At 44.4% G+C, this 23,320-nt stretch overlaps 1 protein-coding gene across 2 annotated transcripts in view; it reads left to right on the top strand.

Moving 5' to 3' along the window:
- The window catches only part of TBC1D19 (TBC1 domain family member 19), a 989,099-nt gene that overhangs the window by 647,773 nt on the left and 318,006 nt on the right, over positions 1 to 23,320 (top strand). The window contains exons 12-13 of one of the 2 annotated variants that reach the window (XM_086964505.1): positions 12,122 to 12,196; positions 13,658 to 13,720. In XM_086964505.1, coding sequence (XP_086820631.1) covers positions 12,122 to 12,196; positions 13,658 to 13,720 — 138 coding nt within the window. The remainder of the gene's footprint in view (positions 1 to 12,121; positions 12,197 to 13,657; positions 13,721 to 23,320) is intronic. The other variant, XM_086964506.1, reaches the window with a different exon arrangement.

Genomic DNA, 23,320 nt, shown 5'->3' with positions numbered 1-23,320 from the left:
GCAGGAATTCCAATACCCCCCCTCCACCCCCTGTCCAATTGTTCCAAATCTAGAGCACTAACTGCCTTTACTACAAAAATTGTTGTAAAGGCATGCGTTGTAAAGGAATGTGTGGTAAAGGCATATGCGTTGTAAAGGCAAGCGTGGTAATTGAACATGTGGTTCCGACTGGGTGACTAATCTCACAGGTACAACAAACATTTGTCAATTTTCTAGACGCCTGCAACATTAATGACAATGATCTCCTGAGCAACGAGCGCCACATACCGCTGGATCGACTTTCATCGCTGTACCACACTAGCTGAGCAGGTATCCATGAGCCAGTTTTAACTTCACTAATTTGACTGCACTTTGTTCTATCACTGTACCCAGTCCTGGGCTAACACTTTCTGTTGTGAGCACTGTCTGTCACTTCCAAATTTGTTTTCGTCTTTGTGTTTTGTGTTCCCCCTCCCTATGCTCCGCCCTGTGCGTGGCTATGCCAGGGCATTTTGTAAGCAGACCCGATGATGAAGCATGTCACACACATTTGTGTGAGAGTGAGGGCAGTTTTTCAAAACATATAATTGTATCACTGCTTGTTTTCATCTCTGTTTGTGGTCGTTTTCCTCTCCACCCCTCGTGTGTATTATGTGGGTGGGGGTGTCATCAGGGTGACCATATAACTAGGGCACTTTCCTACAAGGCATTTTTACATTAACTACATGTTTACCATTAAACTTGTGCATGTCCTACTTTTAAATCCCCTGTATCCTGCATCATGAACATTAAGGCCGACTTATTAATATTTAATAGGAGGGGCTATTGTGACAGGTCAACTCTCTATCTTTAAAACTGCAGAGACAGGCTGCAATGGTAGGCCTGCAATCATTTTTGCACTGTGAATGCAATGGGTGGCACAATGGGTGCTGCAGTCCACTAGTTACATTTAACTTGCAGACCCTGAGTACACGTTGTACCACATACTAGGGGCTAACATATACGTTAAATATGCCAATTAAGAGCATAGACAATTGTTTTGGTGGGTAGAGCACATGCTCTGGGGCCTAGTTAGCAGTCCCAGCACACAAAGTAAAACAAACACAGCAGCATCAGGCTAAAAAAATGGGGGTTCTCGTGCAAAAGGGGCAGAAATCACCCACTATACGTAAAGTGTTTAATTAGGTGGGTGTTGTTAAAAAGTATACTTCTATTGTAATTTGATGGTGAGTTAGGACAAGGGGATTGTCTACATAAGGAAATATATTTTTGCTATTAACCTTGTAGCAGCTAGACTCTCAAAGTCAAAATTACTATTGTGACAGTCCTTAATGCTACACAGAAGTTTAGGGAAATCTCTTAAACCTTTTATTTGTCTTACACCGGAAAGTGAGGTTTGGTTTTAAACTTATTTCTGCTTGTGTAAACATCAACCTCTCAAAATATGCTTTGCCAAAATAGCCAAGTGATTCCATTAAATTGTGTTGATAACTCTGTTAACTGTAACTAGCTGATGCATTTTTAAAGAAATTTGTTTAACCCTTTCGGTGCTCATGGTTCCGTCATGAGCACCAGTGCTAGTGTGCTCATGATGGAACCATTCCATCATGCACACATAAACTAGCACAAAATCCCTCTGCTGCAGACAGCAGAGGGTTTTCCTTGTTTTTGTCTCAGGAGGCAGGAAAGAGCTTCCACAACCTCCAGAGGCATTTTTTTTATTTTCAATGTAATGACGATGGCGCGCTGACTTAATAACATTGAAGATTAAACTGACACTTTTTCACTGCTTCGGTGCTCGTGGGGCTATCTCAGCCTTCGAGCAATGAAACACATGGGAGAGGTACCATTGGATAGGGTAGAATATCCCCTTTCCAATATTACCCTCCCTAGTGGATCCCTGCTTGGGGATCGCTGCAGGAGGGCGATCCCCAGCAATAGCCCCTGATCCTAGGCAATGAGGATTCTTTTTTTTTTATTCCTAGGGGTGGGGGCTGCCCAGAGTGGGTATGCCAATGCCCCAACCCCAAAAACAATTTGCCACAGTCCTTCGCCCCCCCCCCCCCTCGGGAGGCAGATCGGTGTAATTTCCCATCGCCTGTCCCCCAGTGAGGCTGAAAGCCCACTAAGCACCCAGTATTGTTTTGTAAAAATTGGGATGGGGGCTGCCCAGAATGGGCATGCCAATGCCCCCACCTTAAAACCAATTTGACACAGTCCTACAGCCTACCCTCGAGAGTCAGATCGGGACAATAGCCCCTTAACTGCTATGGGGAGGGCAGAAAGCCCACTAGGCACTTGTGATTCTTGTTTTTTTATATGTATGTGTGGGGGCTGACCCATATGGCATGCCAATGTCCCCAACCCCCAAAAAATGCCACAATCTTTTTTCCCTCCGGGAGGCAGATGGGGGCCATAGCCTCTAATCTGCCCCCCCGGGGTGGGGCAGAGAGCCCACTAGGAACCAGGGATTATGTTGGCTTTTTTATACACTGTGTGGTAGGACATTTGTGCATGGCACAAATGTCCTACCAATCCCATACAGAAATGTAAGGATAATGTGATTTTTTTTGTTGCCAAATTTGAGGTTCGCATGGGATTCTGGGTAGGAAAACGTTGGGAGATGCATGCAAGCCATACATCCCTGGACTCCTCTGGGTGTCTTGTTCTCAGAAATGTGGGGGTTTTGTAGGTTTCCCTAGATGACTGCCGAGCCCGAGACCAAAAACGCTGGTGTCCCCCATGCAAGACTAGGTTGTTTTGTGATAGATAATTTTGATGTCTCCACACTATGTTTTGGGCCCTTCCCTGCAGCGATTACTTGGCCCACCCACACAAGTAAGGTACCAATTTTATTGGGAGACCTGGGGGAACACTGGGTTGTAGGAAATTTGTGTCAGACCGGTGATCTCACCACTTTCCCACACAGGAATGTGAGAAGAATGTGATTTTTTCCAGCTATATTTGAGGTTTGCAGGGGATTCTGAGTAGGAAAAGGTTGGGGTGTCCACGCAAGTCACATCTCCTTGGACTCCTTCTAGTGTCTAGTTTTCATAAATGCCTGGGATTGGTAGGTTTCCCTAGATGGCTGTGGAGACCGGGAACAAAAACATAGGTGACTAGCTACTAAAACAAGATCTTTTTGTAATCGATAATTTTGAAGTCTCAACAGTATGTTTTGGGCCGTTCCCTGCTGCGGCACTTGGTCTCCCCACACAAGTGAGGTATTATTTTTATCAGAAGACTTTGGGGAATGCTAGGTGTGTGGAAGTTTGTGGATCCATGCAGATTCCAGAACTTTCCATCACAGAAAAGTGAGGAAAATGTTTTTTTTTTTTTTACAAAGTTTGAGGTTTGCACGGGTTTCTGGGTAACAGAACATGGTGGGAGCCACACAAGTCACCCTGGATGTCTAGTTTTAAGAAATGTATAGGTTTGCTAGGATTGCTAAGGTGTCGGAAGACCTAGGCTCCAAAATTCACAGCTAGGCACATTGCAAAAAAAAAGGGGTCGTTTTCACTGGAAAAATGTGTCCTCAATGCGTTTTGGGCCGTTTCCTGTCACGGACACTATGCCTACCCACACAAGTGAGGAACCATTTTTATCAGCAGACTTTGGGGAACGCTGGGTGGGTAGACGTTTGTGTAATTACGCAGATTCCGGAACTTTCCATTACAGAAATGTGAGGAAAAAGGTTTTTTTTACAAAGTTTGAGGTTTGCAAGAGATTCTGGGTAACAGACCCCGGTGAGAGCCACACAAGTCACCTCATCCTGGATTCCCCTGGATGTCTAGTTTAAAAGAAGGCATATGTTTGCTAGGTATGAGTAGGTGCCCGCAGAGCGAGAGTCCAAATTCTAGAACTAGGCACATTGTGAAAAAGTGTCCATTTTCATTGTAAAAATGTGATATGATCACGTTGCCTTTTGTGCGCTCTTTTGTGCGTTTCCTATTGCGGATACTAGGCCTACCCACACAAATGATGTACCATTTTAATGGGAAGACTGAGGTTTACAAGGGGGTCTGAGTAACAGAACCTAGTGAGAGCCTCACAAGTCACCCCATCCTGGATTCCCCTGGATGTCTAATTTAAAAAAAGGTATAGGTTTGTCAGGTTTCCTTAGGTGCAGGCAGAGCTAGTGTCCAAAATCCACAGCTAGGTTCATTGCAAAAAAGGGTCTGTTTTCACCGGAAAATACGATGTGTCCACGTTGCGTTTTGCGCCACTTCCTGTCGCAGGCACTCGGCCTACCCACAAAAGTGAGGTAGAATTTTTATCTGGAGACTTAGGGGAACACAGAACAGTAGAACAAGTGTTATTACCAATTGACTTCCTTTGCATTTCTGCCTTCCAATTGTAACACAATTTGTAAAAAAAAAAGTAGCCTTTTTGAAAAATGACCTCTACTTCACATGCTTGTATGGCTACCCACCGTTTTGGAGGTGTACAAATACCCATTGCTTCTAAACTTTATATTTTGTTCCCATTTCGAAAATATATAGGTTTCCTTGGTACCTATTTGTCCTTCTTTATATTATACCAAATTAATTGGTATATACCCGGTACACAATGAAAAACCTTTGCAAGACGCAGCTCAGTTATTGGCTCTTGGTTCCTCTGGTTCTTGGTGAACCTACAAGTCCTATATATCCTGGCAACCAGAAGGGTCCAGCAGATTCAACAGTATATTGCTTTAAAACATCTGTCACACTTAGAAGAAGTTACTTGTGAAAATGTTGGCACAAATGGTTGTTTTTTTTCAACTCAATTTCAATATTTTTTATTTTCAACTGTTAGTTTCTATAAAAACAACCTTGAAGGATCTACACAAATGACCCCTTGAAGAATTCAACATTTTGTCTACTCTTCAGCAGAAATGTATAGCTTTCCAGGGTCCATTATTGCTTTCATACACATTTCAACCACTAACTAGAAGCACAAAAAATAGCAACAGTAGGCTATGTCCCAGTAAAATGCCAAATATGTGTAGGCAATTTTGGTTTTCTGACAAGTCTGCCTGTCCCTGAAAGCTGATAAGATGGTCCTTTCAGCACCAGAAACCCTGTGTTGATACCATTTTCAGGAAAAAACAGATACTTTTGTTTGTAACACTTTTGTTTTGCAAGAAAACAAACATGTAGCTTTATTTTGGCTAATTTCTGGGTCCTCTCAAGGAGAATGTACAAACCTTAGAGTGTTGGAAAAGAAGGACACAGATTTGATGTGGATACCTTATGTTGACAAATGGTTACAGGGGCTAAGTGCGAACTACCCCAAACAGGTCAAAAAAGGCTTAGCAAGGGTCGGGGAGAGGGGGAGGGGAGGGGGGGTTAAAGTCTAATTCCAGTGATTGTTAATGCACGGTGTGGTAATCCATTTGAGTTTCATCTTGGGTGATTGCATTGTTAGAATGTGCTTTTAGAGTTTGGGTTTACATTTTAAAACTTATGTTTCACCCAATAGATGAAAGTGAATATGTCCTTTACAGTTTAGTGTTCACTTCGAGACAAATTGTATTCTGCAATAATTTGCTATATGTTGCTTAAGAACTTATATCGATCCGTTCTAAACTGATGATGTCATACAGATTTCCAGTTTGCAAATTATGCGGATAGAAGGTGAATTACTCCTGTTAACTATTTACACATTGACTTTTTGCGGGGGGTCACAGACACGAAATCATCCATTACATTGATGTGGCTCTTCCAGGCAAAAGCTGTTATTCCTTTGCTCCAGAGATTGGGCTTGCTTTTTCAGCTCTTTCTCCTAACAGGTGTGTGGCCCATCATCCTATCTTAACACATAGGGCCTGATTCTGATGCGGGTTGGAAAGTTTTCCCACCTAGGGCCTGATTCTGATGCGGTTAGGAAGGCCTCCTAATGGCATTTGCTCCTTCCAAATCGGATTGGGAATGACCCAGGGCCCAATTATGATGTGGTTAGGAACATATGCTCCCATTAAAGTCAATGGGAGTCCAACCAAATCGTATCAGGAAGCATCTGGATGCATTGTACTCCGTCAGTCAGACTGTCCCATTCCGAGTGGGTTGGAAACCATTTCCAACCTGATTCAGTCGGGAAGCATTTCCAACCCGCATCAGAATCAGCCCCTTAGTGTACCATCAGGCCCTCTATTTTGCAGCAGCATTTTCTGCAACACCATACTGCTTTGTCCGAGGTAGCTGTCCTCACTGATCAGTCATGAGCTTGCTTTCCACTATCTATGTGATTCTTTAACCTAGTCCGTTTCACCTGCACTTTCCATCTTATGGAGTTATTATTTCCAAATACCTGGTCTTTGGGTGTTGTGTCCCTGTCAGCTGCAGCGGATAGCTTATACATTAGAGATGTTTTTGGACCCAGTGTCAAGCTTCCCCTAATGGGGAGGAGGCAAGTTCCACAGAAGCGAAGATGAAAGTCCTCCACACTTCCAAACAGCAATGACAAGAGTGGGATATATACACACTCAATGCCGACTGCTCCCAAAAAGTGTGGGGGGAATATTCCAAGGAGTGTACCAACTCTCCCCCAGCTGGACTTTGAAGCGGCAGACTTGGAGACAGGAGAAGGCTGTAAAAAATACACAATGCTTGTAACTTCACTTAAAACAGCCAAGAATTATATACATGTGTTCAACATAAAGCTCCACTTACCCCACGATAGTGAGCGTCAGACCTTGAATGAAGAGACACCAGGGAACTCCAGAGAGGAAGTACGCCAGGGAGGATAGGAGTTAAACTCTGCTTTCAGAGCAACAGAAGTGAAGTAAAAACTCACAACCAGGGGGAGTCTTACCGGCTTGTGCACAAAAAAAATAGCGCGATATGGACAGTACTAGCCAAATGAGGCAAACCCAGTCCGGCCTGTGAACTAAAGACAAAGTAGAACAAGAATACAAAAAACACAGATGAAAAGACTCCGTCCCACTCTTAAGCTAAAGACAGAGTGGGACAGAAGTGCAAACACCACGTCCGACTCAATAGCTAAAGACAGAGCAGAACAGCTGTACACAAAACATGAACACAAATGAGAAGCTCCGTCCGACCCCTAAGCTAAAGACAGAGTGGTACAAGGCTTTCAAATGGCCAGAATGTCACGGACTCACAAAAGACAAAAGGAAATGCAGTCCGACTCTTAAACTAAAGACGGAGCGGAACTAGCACTTCGTTAGACAGACACACACACACTCTGACAACACTCACTAACACAGTAAAAAATGCCAGGTAGAGATGATAGATTCAAAACCCAGGATAAGGTGGAATCCGGAAATGAAGGATAGCGGGGTCAAGTCACGCAACCCCGAGAGAGAGAGAGAGAGAGAGAGAGAGAGAGAGAGAGAGAGGGTGGGGGAATCCGGGGAAATAGGGAGTGGACAGCAAGATACCAAGGATCTATCCACAAACGATGGCCAAGAAACAATATCAGGAACTCGAGGCAGGAAGAAAATCGGGAAACAAGGCTCCGGTAGCTTCCATGAAGCACGAAGGGCGAACACTAGGTAAAGGGGGCGTGGTCACGTCAAAATCAGTAAGCCAAGCGTGGATTCACGTGAGAGACGTCCTTTTCAGTTCCTTAGGGATCGTCTCAAAAGTACATGACAGGGCACAAGGAACTCAAGGAGTTCTATTAGGGGATATCTAAAAACATGCAAATCCGATTAAGAAGGAACACCATGCTGAACACATGCTACAGAAGGTCTGTGAATCCGACCACCCCTAACACCCAGGAGTAACAACCTAGAACAATGTCTGTCTTGCGTTCTGCACATGGTCATCAAAGAGAGGAGTAAAAACTACAAATTCCAGCATGATAGTATCAGAACGAGTTAGAACTGTATTAAGCATGTTGCTGTAAAGGCCAGCTACATACAAAAAACAACGTGCTACAAGTCAATGCAAGGAATCTTTTGTATCATTGCACTTTCAATGTACTATTCCCAAAAGTGCGCAGATCTATTGGCATTGTCCTTGGTCTTCCTCGACCTTGCCTTATTGTGTCTTAGCCGTCTGCATTCAGTTATGTCTTCGTAAGTAACCTTTCTTTGGATGTATTTGAAACATGGTTTTTAGTTAGTTCTTGTAATTTAGAAATCACGGTTTGTGGTTGACCAGGATGTAGGCACAATTGCGGGCTTATCGCAATGGAGCTGATGTTTGATGCACAAAGCATGGTCGTCCCAGTCAAAGTTTCTAACATGTGAATTAGGGCCTGATTTAGAGTTAGATGGACCGGTTATTCCATCACAACCGTGACAGATATCCCGTCCACTATATTAAAAGAGCATTATATCCAATGGCACATGTAATACAGTAGACAAGATATCCACCACATTTGTGGCAGAGTTATTCATGCGCCGAACTGTAAATCAGGCCCTCTATTTTTATGTGATTTTCCTAGAATGTTATAAGCCATGCCACAGAACTGTAGGATTCCTTTTTTTGTGCTCGTGTTGTATCCATCAGTAATGTTTATTTATGTTGTTGCGTTGTATTTCCTTTTAATTATAATTTTCATATAGCAGTTAATGCTACAAGGAGGTCGCATTAATACCTTTTGTACTGGTTTAGGAATGTACACTTACAGGAGAACTCTTTTCCACCGCGTCGATTCTGCAGTTCGTCTTGCTTTGGTCTGCTCTTATGGCGGCCAGTTTGAGCTGCATGTTATCTATTGTCTTTTTCGTGGACTGGGCTAGCTCGTTCCCTTCATTTATTTTCTTTAGGAGTGTGTCCAGTGTTGTTGTTTCGTTTTTTTGGTCTTGTTTCTGCTTTGAGGGAGAGTCTGGCGGGTCCTTCTTGACCTTTTGCTGTCACTTGCATTCTTGTCATCGCCTCCCGCCATGGCTTCGAAACCCCTTCTGGCCAGGTATGTACACAGCCTGTCGTCTTTCTGAATTTTGGCTGGGTCGGTTTTTGTGCTCTTTGTTGTTGTTTCCCTATGTGCAGGTGCGGGGTCAGCACGAAATCTACTCGCCCACCGGACCGTCCTTGTCCTTGTCTTGGCTCCCGCCAGCTCGAGTATCCGTACCGCGACCTCTCGCCTCACCGACCCAGGACGCTCTGCCTAGAAACTCCTCTGGTTCATGGGCGCAGCCCTCTTGGGCGATGTGTTCGTGCTTATGCCTGAGGCTACTCTAATGTGGTGCTCTTTGTTGCGTGTCGGGGCGGTGGCGTGGCGCACCTGCTACTTCTACTGCTGTAGCTTCTTCTTGTTGAGACTGGGGTAGTGCTTGGCTAGGTTTATAGCGCTTGGGTCTGTTCCCCCTTCTTGCAATTGTACTGGCCGACGCACCCCCGTCCGCTGTGTTGAGATGTTACCTCCTACATGGATGCTGCCCCTACTTTTGTTGTCAGGTTCAATTTCGTTGCGTTCCCGGCTCTGTGTGTCCTTATGTGCGTGGGCCTTTTGACTGTTTGGGGCATGCACTTCCCTTCCCCGTTTGACTGCTTCCTTGTTTTCCGGTTTGGTGGCGCTTGTGGACACCCCTCGAACCATGCTGCTTCCGATACGATCCCACTACCTCTGGCTTCATTAGCCTCCGAAGGCCCGTTGTTTCTGTCTTCTCCATTTGGGCTGCCCTAGTAATCTCCACCACTGCTTCAGTGCACCACCATTTTGCCCCCGATGTTGCTATATTCCGGGTTTATGTCCGCTTGCCGGGTGGGTGTCTATGATTCTGTACTCGACTATGGCTCTGGTCCGTGCCGCTTGCCTCCCCCGATGCAGCCGCCTATTATGAGTAAACAGCATTTCTCTACCTCGGCTTAGTGCGAAGCTCCTCGCGCCCGGCACTGCATGAAAATGGTTGCGCCCAGTGGTTGCTTCCAGTTTCGCTTTGAGCGTTGTTCTTTTTCCCTCGATTTATTCTCTATTTCCCCGGTTAGGTACACTTGTTGGCCGGCCTCCTATGTTGCGGGTCTTGCCTCGGCTCCGGTGCTAGACCTCTTGTTCCCTATGCGCTGGTTTTCTCTTGCGGCTTACCGCTGCTGTGTGTCTCCACGGTCGCCTCGGAGCATCGCCATCTTGTGCTCTTTCCTTAATGTTCCAGTCACGTTCTTCTCCAGGGAAATCTTGCTCCGTTCGCTTTTTTCCTTTGGGTCTTCTCACACCTCCGTGTGCTCTGCTGCTTCAGACACCTCTTATACTTCTTTGTTGTTCATTTGGGGCTATATCGCCGCTACAATATCCGTTCGTTGTCTCGGGGTGGCGGAGGATCCGAACTTAGGCGTCTGTCTGCCTTGCCATCCAAGCCACGCCCAAGCACACCTTTTTTATACTCACCTTATTGGTCTGGATTCAGTTGATGAGTGTGTGCCATCAGCCTTGAGTGAGTGAATACAATAAATGCTTAATACACCCTCTGGATAAGCCTAACTGCTCCCCCACACTACCACAAAGAGAGCTGTTAGTGCTTGTCTAATTTAGCCTCTACTATACCTTTGGGAACTCCCTGGACTCTTACTTTGGTATAATATATACAGAGTCAGCTTCCTACAGTATTCCAGAAGGAACATGATGAAATATGATTTTGTAACACCAAAAGTCTATATTTGATTCACTACCACAGAGTATTATTGGAGTATAGGAATAAAAACCAAGGGGTTGTATGATAACTGAAAACTTAAAATCAGAAGAAAGAGAAAATAAGTCAAAAACAACTGTATATATGAGTTTCTTGTGGAAATGTTGTACTGAAGAAACAAACTGAACTGAAGGTTTTATGTGCCAGGTCAATCAAAAATATTTTCTTAAGAATATAATCAATACTTCATTTATAACTGAACAACTATAGACTCCGCCCATTAGGACAACCAAATAGGTGTAATACTTTTAGGTAAATTAACACACCGCAGTTGATCATTTTATTAGCATTGGCTACCAAAGGTTTGTACATTTAAAACAGTGTTCAGGTAATGACATTTGAAAATGATTGCTACTCCTCTGCAAATTTTTGTCAGGATGGTTTCTGATCAGGATGTGGTAGCTGGGCAGGATAGTCTTGTGTAGCATGGAGGATGTATCATCGCACAGCGAAGTTTCAGTTATGAAGAGAAGCTCCAGCCTGGAGTCAGAGATCATGTCTTAGATGTTCGGAGGATTCTTTCTTGTTCATCTGTCTTACATTGCTAAGGATGCACGTTAGGTGATAACTTAGATGTGGGAGGATGAAGGTTATTTAATAGTAGGTAGTGTAGAGAGTGAGATGATGGAAGGGTGGACAGATGCCATACACTCACCATCATAGAATGGCTAAGCAATATTGAGGAGTAGAAGACAAGAGGGACGAAATAGCTTGAGTGGAGATGATGGAGGAAAGTATGTGTGTATGGTAGTTTGAACTTCAGATGTCAAGAAAGATGGTTAAGTGAGGAGGAGTATCTTTATCTAAAGAGGACGTAGGTGACACTATGCACTACTAGAAATGATATCAGTGGTATATCATGGTAACTGCATTTGACGTTCCCCTATATTTCCCCTGCATTTGACTTTCCCCTATCTAGTTTAAAGACATGTCTCCTCTTCAGACTGATTCGTATGAAGGTGCTGGATAAATTAGTTTCTTGGCCTCTGATAATGATATTTGGAAAGACTTGTATTTCCATAAAACAGTAGAAAGGTAGATTTGTAAGAACATCTTCTGTTATTGTGCTATAGTTTCTTAATTTAATTCCCACCCTGCTGGCACTTTTACTGATGATTTCCATGACAGCAGCTGCCAGCTAACCTACTCGCTCAGTGCATTGTGGTTGCATGTACAAGCCCAATGTCTTGATTCTCTCTGCAGTAGGTTTGTTACCCCTCCAGAGATCTCTATAATGAAGAGTTCACACGGTGTGATATGCTAAAAGGCCAAATTGTGTCCTCTTGGTGCTGCAAAATGAATGCTACAGAAACAACCTGCTCCCCAAAAGAAGTGATCAATGGCAATTGTGGAGAACCCTACATACAGTCAGTTACCATGAAAGTAACATTTCTAAAAAGCCTGCTTTCGTGGCTCGCTTGTAACAAAAATACATTATATTCAGGCTTTTTCTTATATGGAAAATCATGCCTTTCTGTTTGCTTGTAACATGAATGTATCGTTCCTAAACGTGATGTTCATGTCAAGAACAAAACTGACGAGTCTCTTTGTTTTTTGTAGGACATTTTGTACTACGAACAGCTCAAATCGAACGTGATACAGCACGACCTCTTAGCTGACAGCCTGATTTACAAAGTGAGTACTTCAATAAAATGACAATCCTCCCAAGGGAATGGCTGATGTTTTATCTGCAAAGCAGGGGGTTTATAAGGATATATTAAATGTTTAGGGCCTGACTTCAAGTGGGTTGACTAATTCAGATCCAAGCGTAAACCCCTGTGTACGCGCGGGTCGGAACTACAAGTTTGGCTCTATTTAACTCGTGATTATCAGATGTGTTAAATACCTCAACTGTCAAATTTAAGCAGGTCAATCCTGCCGAAATTTAACGTGGGAAAGGCATACTATAGTTACAGTACCGTGTGGAATTTGGTTTGTTAAACACCAAAATCAGCATGTTATTCCCCACAAACTTGTGATAGGTGTTATTTAATACACCTAATAAATAATGTACCCTGTGTTATTGTTATCAGGTCCGATAAATAACACCTAAACTCGTAATCAGGCCCTTTGAAAGCAAGGAGCAAAAGTAATACGGTTTCAATTAAAATATGATATTGTTCCTCAAGTATTCCATCTCTTAGTTGCACAAGTAATATTGACATAGAAGGGGAAATAAAATGTCTGCATGGATTCTGCGTACTAATCCCATAGCAGTAGGAAATGTCATAATTACCTTAAAAAATGCATCCTTTTATCATTTTGAATGTTATTTCATACAAAAAATGTGAATGAGAGGCTTAATCCCAGTTCCAAAGTATTGTTTACTGTAGAGTAAGTGGTAATAGCAGCTTATTTCAGCCTGTCTTCAATGACACTGCTCATTATCTATAGTACTCATTGGGTTCGTAAAGGAATACGATGTATAAATCCCTCTTATCCAAAGCCCCTGCACCTGCTTCTAAGCACTAGATTGGTAACCCAATCTACCTTTAAGCTTTCACATTGACCCAACCCTAAGGTTTCTTTTTAGTGGGGAGATCGCTTTATAAGTCTTTCTGCTCATGGGAATGGGCGTTAATTGTGTTTGAAAAGTTATGACCACAGTTACAAAAGAACAGCGAGTAATGTAAAAAGCCTACTTTCTGCACTGGGCACTGTTTTTGGTTAAGAAGCAGTTACATGTGTGACTTTTGCTAGCGTTTAACACACGGTCTCAATGGACTCAATCGTGGAAGTGTTTACATTATTTTATGTCATTATTTTGTGTTCAATGGTTATGGGGTTATATATTTTGTTTACTGCATTTAACACCAAGCAGTTAAAACCCCCCTTCCTGTGAGCTCTAATTTTTCTGATGTGAATTTTCTGATTCATTTGACACTCATCTTATAATCTGCAAACTGCTTACTACTTTGAGAAGAAGTCAATGATATGAAGAGACACCTATTTTGGTTTTAAAGAATGCCTTCTTTGCTAACATTCTTATTGTGAATTCTGTTTCATATGTATACTAAAGTAAGATTTAACCAGGACCGATATATTAAATTGTTCATACAATTTACACCGTGTCTTCTTTTTTATTATTGACCACAGGATGTTAAACTGACAGCAAGTAACGATGACTACTATTTTGTGTTTGAAGATTATTTATATCAGGTACCTAACTCAAATTTCCTCTGGCATTAAAACAAATAATTGTATTTTGTCTGGGTTTAATCGTCATATAAAGAGATTTACTCCGAGTCAGTAGTATGAGTAAGAAACTGTTATTCCGGAGTGTCACGAGACTGTCGTTTCCTCCAGCGAGTGAACATTTTTATGAACCTTTTGCCTTCATGCTACTGTTCTGTGGTTTGTATAGGTTAATGTATGAAGAAAGCGTGAAATCCTTTTCTCTTACGAATCGCGTTTTATTTGTGGAGGTTAGATGGAGTTACCGTGACTTCAGTAACATGTTGTCTACTCTGAAGGAGTTGAAGTTGCTTTATTGTGAAATAAAATGAATTGCATATTTTTGAACCACCTTTATTCCCGTAAACTACTTTACCAAACAGTTGCTGCAAATCATAGTTAAATTATATTCAATTATTTCCTTCCTGATTGTATAGCATTGTAGTAGAGGCATAGCTGCCAAGGTTTCAGATTTCTATGTGTGACATTTTCATAATTTAAGAGTAATTATGAGTGACATTTTAATGACTATGGGTGACACTTTCTTGCCAGCAAAACCAAGCTATGAAAAAACGAGGGAAACTTATAAATATCAGATATGACACCCATTTGAGCAAACTAGAAACTCTACGTTAACTGCTGCAAAGCGTAAGAAATAATGGTTAAACGACTTTCATTTATACTCATGTCTAAGTAAATATACTTAGAATCGTACAAATATCAGGAAGCTCCTTTGCAACATATTACAACAAGGCTCTCTATGGACACAAAGTCAGGAGATGTTTTTTTTTGTGGTTGTTTTTTTTTTAGGCTTGCACCTCGTCAGTACCCTGGAGGTACTTCTGAGATGGAGAGTGAGGAGGTAGGTGCACTGAGAGTGCTCTTGCGGTGCAGGTTGAGGAGGGGCTCATCTGATGTGCAGGGTGAGTAGGGCCAGTACCCCATGGGGTACTTCTGATGTGCAGGGTGAGTAGGGCCAGCACCGCTGGGGTACCTCTGATGTGGAGGGTGAGTAGGGCCAGTACCCCTGGGGTAGCTCTGATGTGGAGGGTGGCTAAGACCAGGAACCAGAGATACTTCTGAGGTAGAGAGTGAGGAGGGCCAGTGCGGGTGAGTAGGGTCAGGACCATGGGGGTGTCTTTCATGTGGGGGTGAATGGGGTCAGTAAGTACCCTGGGGCACCTCTAAGATCGAGAGTGGGGAGAGCCAGCACGGTGAGCAGAGTCCGTACACTGATCCTTGCGCCTCTACACTTGAGCTGGACATGATGCTGTGGTGGAGGAGGTGGCCTGGGATAGTCAGCACACCTGGCTGGTTAGTAAGGTAAAACAAGCATCATTGGGGTTTAATGGCTCCTCACCAAAAAGGTCCAGGTGCTACTGCACTTGCTGCATTACTGAAAGTTCCACCTCTCGCACCAGAGCTGTCCTTGTGGCGGGTGGATAGAGCTGGCCCTGTGCTGAACGGAGCTCCCCATGTCAGGAGCGATGGGGAGCAGGCATGTAGACTGCCATAGAGAGGGATGAGGCCAGGGCAGTACACTGCGGGTCCCTCAGTGGAGGAGGGCCTCAGGGTCAGCACACTGGATGCCCAAGGTATGGTGAAGGGGTGCAGGGTCAGCACACTGGAGGCCCTCTCTGCTGGACGTTCATTTACTACCATAACATCTCTCCCTGCCTAAACCCAACTCTCAAAAGTGTTCAAAGGGCCGGGCAGGAAATAGACACGCCAGCCCCAGTACTCACATGCTCCATGGTCCTGCGATCAGATCTCCCTCTTTCAGGCTCGCAGATCTCACTGGCCCGGGTTTACCGATCTCACTGGTGCAGCGCTGCGGGTCTCATCCCTCCAGGGCTGCGGGTCTCACTTCTATAGAGATGCGGCTATCACCGATCCGCGGCTGCAGATGTAACCCATCCAGCGCTCTCGCTCTCTCTCGCGGTGGGCAGCAGACCTCACTCACCCGCCAGGGCAGCCGATCTCACCCGAACCGCTGGCCAATCCAGATCACAACCTATACGGGCTTTGCTTCTGCAGCCTTGTTTGCGTGCCGCCCGCACCACAATCGATTCATGCTGCAGCCGGACCCCCTGTGGCGGGCGGCCTGCCATCATGGTATGAGAGAGGCTGTGAGCAACAGGCAGCCTGCGCTCTCCGATTCTCCCGCCGCTTTACTAACTTCCTGTTCCGGGCCGGACGAGACGGCACTCTAGTCGATAAATTTGTAGCGCTCTCAGAGCTGAGAGCTGCAGCAGTAGTCTGGTTAACTGTGGGACACGACGGAAGCAGGCACACCTCTCTCGGAGCAGCAGAGAGAGCCACAGGCACAGTGACAGGCGCCGCTGGTGGCTCGCCTGACAGCAGGTGGCAAAATGCGTGACATTTCATTTCAGTGCGGTGATGCGGATCACTGCACTGAAATGCGTGAGCGTCACACCTGTTGCGGGACGCTTGACAGGACTGTAGAGGTAAGCATGCTAAGCACGTGGGAGTCACGTTAGCGCAACAAATAGGGATTTCTAAACATTGTCTAACAGACATTGTAATTCATGATAAATCCCTTTAATCTACATGATTGAAACTGTTTAGTCAATATCGGTGCACCAGAACTGGATCATCCATGATTTCACAAGCTTGTTTAAATCATACCCATAGCATTAAGTGACATTTGTAAAACACTTAATAAAGTAAATGTTTTCTTTCTTTCTCTTTTTTGGCACCCGTAACATTTGGAAAAAAATGTTTACAAACAAAATTAGTAAACGATACATATTGGATTATATTGGTATTTGTATAGCTCTTTCCATACCCCTTGCAAGGCCTGCAGATATTTCTCCTATGCAGAGTGAATCGCGACTCTCTTGTTGCATGATTTGGCACATGTTTGTTCTAGGATTTCTGTGTGGAAGAAGTTTGGGTGCAGTGCGTGAGGTTCAGAAGCAGGCCAGAAGGGTTTTTTGTGGTTAAGCAGTGCCTAATTTGAGCCAGTGGATGCCGATGGGGCTCACAAGCATTTTCTTTTTGGGTACCGTCACTTATTTTTCCTCATCTGAAGTTTTCTGAGAGCAAGAAAGGGAAAACCCCATAAATGGGAAAGAAGGAGAAAGAGAAAGACGGAAAAACATTTGAAAAAGAAGAGAGCAGAAACCTGCAGGAATTAGATGACGTGGCAAGGAGTGGCTGGTTGTTGATTAAAAAGGCATGAGGTGGATTCCAGATTACGCAGCCTTGGCATTAGGTTTACTGACATTTAATAGCACTGACCACGAGCTTCTGAGTAGAGTTTGGGCACCGACACTCTATCTTTTTTAAATTAAGCACTGGGTTTAAGCACATAAATGTGGGTGTAGCGAAGAGCTCGAGATCCAGACGCAGCCACACATGGCAGTTACTTTCCATAAATATGTTGATATTGTTCTGTATGGAGTTTGCTGTTTATGATACCTTTGGAGTCTATAGTTAGAATGTCATATTTTTCCACATTGTAGGACAGAATCAGAACCCAGCCATTACTTTTCTGGTCCATTCTGTGGCACTGTGGGCATAACCAAGGAGGATGATCATTAAGATACCTGCAACAAATTGATTACTTAAGTGTGACAATAGTATGTTGTCTTCTAAAGGTTGAGTTTTTTTTGGGGGAAAAACTCTTTTCTGCTTTCTAGTTGATAGTTACGCATCCTTAATTTATTAGGTCAGCTTCCAAAGCTTGCATTCTTGAACCGAAAATTATCTTGAACTTTTGTTTTTTCTTCGGGATGGAGTGATGATTAGTGTTAAACTTGGCATTCCTTGGCATGGTTAACCCTGATTTCTTGCCTCTACCTCTTCTATTTTTTATGCTGTGATGGATTTCGTTTTGCTGGCTTAGATGCTTTGGGCACTTTGCCACTGCTGATCAGTGTCAAAGTGCAAGTGCTCCCTGTATAAAGTGTTATGGTAATTGGTTGTCCATAATTGGTATGTTTGTCTTAATACTGAAGTCCCTAGTAAAGTGCACGATGTGTGCCAGGGCTGGTAATACAAATGTTGCTAGTGGACCTTCAGCACTAATTGTGCCTCCCACACAAGTAGCCCCAAAAAGAGATCTCAGGCCTGCCACTGCAATGCCTGCACGCAGTTTGTTAACTGCCTTGTTGTCCTGACAAGTGCACCTATTTGCCAGGCCTTACCCTTTCCTTTTTATGCACACCAGACACCCATGTAGTAGGCCCAAAGTACCCCCCTGGGCAAGGTGCAGTGTATGTGAAAGGTAGGACATGTACAGAGGTGTGTACCAATTCCTGACAGTGAAACACTGCCAAATTCGTTTTTCACTTTGCAAGGCTATCTTGCCCATAGGACAGAATGGGAAATGCTGTGTCACATGTTTTCAGCATATCTTCCCATAGGCATAAGATGGAGGGATGGAGTTTAGTGTGCCTGAACTCAGAATTTAATAACACATCTTTTTGTGAAGATGGTTTTTAAATTGTGTGTCTAGAAACCACGCTTTTAGAAGTGGCTGGTTTCTTGTCCTAACCATCCAGCGTGTGTCTGCCTGGTTGTGTCTGGGTTTGGATGTGACAGGGTCTGGTAGGTGTCCTGACCGGTGAGACAGCAACAGGTTGGCCTTCATTTGCTGTGGTGGGAGGAGTAGCCCCTTTGATGCGAAGAGGCTCCCTGCTGTGGAAACTCAGGAACATCAAAGTTTCCAAGTGTGTCTCAGCGACGCTGTGTGTGTGTGCTTTTTGCAGCCTGAGACCTTCGTAAGAATTGCCCCATGACCTTGATGCCCCGGAGAAGTCTTGCGCTTTGCTTCGATCGACATCGTGACCAGAAGTGCTTTGTTATGTTATGTTATGTTAAATGACTATTATATAGCGCAAATCACCATCAGGTCTCTAGGCGCTTCTAGAGAAGAGTGAGCAAGTCGCTAGGGCAGAAATGTCAAGGCAGCAGCCGTGGCAGGAGTTACACAGTTGTTAGCGCCTCTCTAAATGGGTACGTTTTTAAAAGCTTCCTAAAGATGAGCAAAGCGGTTTCCCTGCGCATGTACTCTGGCAGATCATTCCAGATCTGCGGGAGGAAAGCAGAAAATGCTCTACCCCCTTTAGATTTAGAGATGTACCTCGGGGGAGCTAACCTGCAGGCCTCAGATGATCATAAAACCCGGCCGAAACATATTTCATCAAGCGATCTTTTATATACTTGGGTGCCTCACCATAGATTGCCTTGTGGGCGATACATAGGCCCTTAAACTGCGCTCTCTGTTCAATAGGCAGCCAGTGCAATTTATGTAACAGAGGGGCGGCTCAGGTCTTTCTAGGGAGTCTAAAGATGAGCCTAGCCACATGATTCTGTACTACCTGTAGTCTCCTGAGGAGCTTCTGGGGAAGGCCAATGTAAAGGGCATTCCCGTAATCTAGCCTAGAGATGACAGTGGCAGAGACAATTGACTGCAGTGAGGATGTTGACAAGAGAGGAGCAAGTTTCCGTAGATGCCTGAGAAGGCCCGTGCAGGTTCCTACTACAGTGGTAACTTGGCAAGACATAGACAGTTCAGAATCGATTTTCAGCCCCAGGCTTTTTATGATCGGGATTGGTGCCGGGTCTACTCCTAGTTCCGGAAGCCAAAAGAGATCACACCATGGGCTATTACTCGTTGGAATGACAAGCACTTCGGTTTTATCCAGATTTATTTTCTGTGGCTGTCATTCAATTTACAGTGAACCTGAGCAGGTTTTTAGCTGACTCCTGTGCCTGACAGGAGTTGTCGAGCAGGATAAGATGTTGGGTGTCATCAGCATAGTTTAAGACCTGACAATCCATGTGAGTCAGTGTCTCCACCAGGGGTTGCAAATAGATATTAAAAAGGAGAGGAGATAGTGCAGAGCCCTGGGGCACTCAGCATGTCAAGGAGCCCAGATCTTATAACTGCTCGCCCAGCTGAACTCTGAGTGGGGCCAGACAGAAATGACTTTAGCCATTGATGTGCTTGCCCATTGATACCCAGATTGGTGAGACGGTTGAGCAGAATGTTATGACTGACCGTGTCGAATGCCGCTGACAGATCTAATAAAATCAGGGGCACTCGGCTGTTAATTGTCAGCCCTAACTCTGAGCTCGTCCAAGACGGACACCATCACTATCTCTGTGCTATGATGAGCTCTAACGCCCTCCTGTCTAGCATGGAGTAGCTGATGGTCCTCCAGATACCTCAAGAGTATCTTTAGTATGTGCTGTTCCAACATCTTAGCTAGAAAGGGAAGCTGAGAGATGGGCCTATATTCTTTAAGGTCAGGGTATCCGCACCAGATTTTTTCAGCAGGGGGACGACCCTGGCTTCTTTGAGATTTGTTGGTGAATAACCCAAATCCAGAGAGTTATTGAGTAGTCCCAAGACCTGCTGCTCCAGCCCTGGCAGGGCCATTTGAAAAATCCTCGAGGGCAAGGGTCTGCTCGCGAGCCTGATTTTGTATGATTTGCTAATGATACTAAAGTGCCTGAGTCAAGATTGGGGAATTTAGACAACTGATTGTTAACGCAGGGAGGGGAGCTGGTCTGGTCGAGGGAACTGGGATCAGTGGGGGTTCTAGCAATTTCCGAGATGATGTCCTTAACTTTCTGGAGAAAAAAGTCCTGAAAAACCTCACAGTCTAAAGATGCAATTGTGTATTTGTTCTCGGCTTTTTGACTCAGTTCCTTCAGAATGGCAAAAGTCTCTTTCTGTTTATTCTCTGCCAGAACAATCCTTCCCTCATAATACTCTGCTTTCCTAGTTAAGATAGCTATTTTGTATGTAGCGAGAAGGGCTTCGTAGGCATTTAACTCTACTGACTCGTAGCTTTGTCGCCAACGCCTCTCAACTTGACGGAGGAGTTGTTTCTTTTCCCTTAGTGGTTCATTGAACCATGGAGCCCCCTTTCCTTTGTCTCTGACCTTTTCTTTTTGTTCTGGTGCCAATGGCCTGCTGTAAATGGGTCAATAAGGCTTCACTTTCATAGTCCAGATTGACCCTTTCCGTACTAAGGGGTGGAATTAAGTGCAGGGTAGCTATTACGTGATCGGCCTCAATATTTTTCCAGATTCTTACCTTCCTCCACACTGGTGGGGGCTGTGATAATTGGCTATCACTTGGGACCCAGCATCTCAACAGCAAGTGATCGGACCAGGCACAGGGGCCTGCTCCTGGTCTGGTTGATCATTATCGCCATTGGCCCGGACCGTCGTCCCATGGGGAGCCGTGGGAAATCACCGCCGCTGGCCCGAGCCTGCCTTTGCCAAGGAGGGACCTGTGAACCTTTCCCATTGTGGGTCCGAGCTCCTTTGCCCAAGATTAATGGAGTAGCGCTGGGAGCCGATCAGCTGTGAGGCCGTCGCCCGGTAGCCCGAGTCTCACTGCGAGGAGCAGCTCGCGTCAACCAGACACCGCACAGCACGACGCCCAAGCCGCGAGGGGAGGAGAGAGCACCCCCCCAGGTAACACTCAGCGAGCATGCGTGTATCGCCGCCTGGGGCGGAGTGCGTGCTACGAGAGACTGCTCTCGGCCTTTCCCATCTTTGCAGCGCGAGCCTCTGCTCAAGGTAGTATCGTGGCCCGTACTCAATGAGGAGTGCAAGTACCGGGGTAGGATTGTGGAGCTGCACTTTGTTTCCTTCATAACAGTATTGGGGGCATATTTTGCCAGCCGCTGACCGTGCGTGAGTCAGCCAAGAGTGGCATAGAGATCTTCACTAGCACCGCAATCGATGCCGAACTGCATTATTACTTGCTTTTACGATCCGCATTAGTACTTGCATTACAGACTGCATTATTACTTGCTTTTACAATCCGCATTAGTACTTGCACTACGAACTGCATTATTACTTGCTTTACGAACCGCATTAGTACTTGCATTAAGGGCTGTCTTATTTCTACATTATGAACTGCATTTTGAACTGCATAGAATTGCGCTAGGACTTCATTAGATCATCGTGAACTGCGAATTAATACCGCAAGAACCCACAAGTGATTGTTGGCCTAATAACCGGCCCAGTGAAATATTACAAATGCGCATATGCTGGATATTTTTATCGTTTGGTCTCATTGTATTTCTTCTTGATGAAGATACTGCTATTTTCCTAAATCAGTGTGGTGTCCATTTGTGGTGTTATCACTATGTTACTGGGAGTGTGGTTGCAAATACTTTACATATTGCCTTGGACATAAGCCGGGTTGCTCGTGCCAAGCTACCGAGGGGTGAGCAGGGGTTATCTAAGAGTGTGTCCCAACTTTCCCTGACTAGAAGCAAGAGTCCCTACTTCGACTACGGTACCTACCTCAGCCAATTAGAGACCCCCCGTTCTAACATTGGTGGTCAGTGGTTGGGGATTTAAACTTGTATTTGCAATAGACTCACAGTGATTGCTGTACATCACTAGTTTTAGCGCAGACCACGACGCAACCACATATTGTGTTTTTTGAGTTTTTGGTTCTATTTTTGAGCGACCTTTAAGCCACACATCATGTCTCAAAGGAGTCAAGTAGCAGGGATGCTGGCACGAGAGTTAGGTATTGGAAACAGGGGGAGTGCTCTAAAACAGCACATACTAAAGATACTTAAAATAAGTAAAGGAGTGAGACAAGGGTGCGTTCTCGCCCCATTTTTTTCACCCTTTATATTAATAGCGTAGGTAAACACCTGGCAGAGCACCCAAATGATCATTAAGTAATTGATGGCTGTCTCATACCTATCCTATTATATGCTGATGACACAGATTTAATGTCTAGGACATAAAATGGCCTTCAAAGAACTCTTACACAGTTTGTTGATTATATGCAGGATAGGGGTCTTAGGGTGAATATTAAAAAAAACATTTACTATGACATGTGGGAAGGCGTCTTTTAAAAAAAATGCATGGTTTTTATCAATAAACAGAAAATAGAGTGTACTAATAGTTTTTCGTATTTGGGCATAGTTTTTGCTAACACAGGAAAATGGGGGACCGCAATACAGTCTAGAAAGCAAATGATGATGAGAGCAACTGGGGGGTAGCTAGCGTTGCTGGTAAATTGGGTAAAAAGTAAATTCCAGAGCTGATATCTATATATAAAGCTAAATGTATCTCTACAGCAGTATATGGGGCTGGCATCTGGGGTCTAGCTAAAGTTAAGAGCCTACAACAATGTGAGAATGCCTTTTTAAAATATTTATTGGCAGTTCCTAATTCCACAACTAACTACATTTGCCACCTTGAGTTGGGTATGTCACATATAGAAGACACTATTAGGACTTATCCGCTCTTATTATGGCACAAGCTCTGGGTGACAGTGGAGGCGATTTTTAATCGTAGTGTTATCTTGGACTGTATGAAAATGGACAGGGCTGCGTGCATCCCATGGCTGAGTCCTATTAGGGATGTGACTAGGGAGAATGGACACCCGGAATATTTTGAAGATCCTAAGAGTATGAACTCTATTACCAGGAAACAATTAAAAAAGGAATACATGACACACCTGGAAGATAAAATAGGGTCCATAGAGAGAGGGAAACAATCTGTCATGGTAAATTATCTAATACAAATAGGCCCAGGAATTCAGGCTTATTTATCCCAACTTCGGAG

The sequence above is a fragment of the Lissotriton vulgaris genome, chromosome 3_2 (genome assembly GCF_964263255.1).
Source record: "Lissotriton vulgaris chromosome 3_2, aLisVul1.2, whole genome shotgun sequence".
Lineage (NCBI taxonomy): Eukaryota > Metazoa > Chordata > Amphibia > Caudata > Salamandridae > Lissotriton > Lissotriton vulgaris.
Note: the sequence above shows the minus strand (reverse complement) of the source record. Positions and strands in the feature narration are given on the sequence as shown.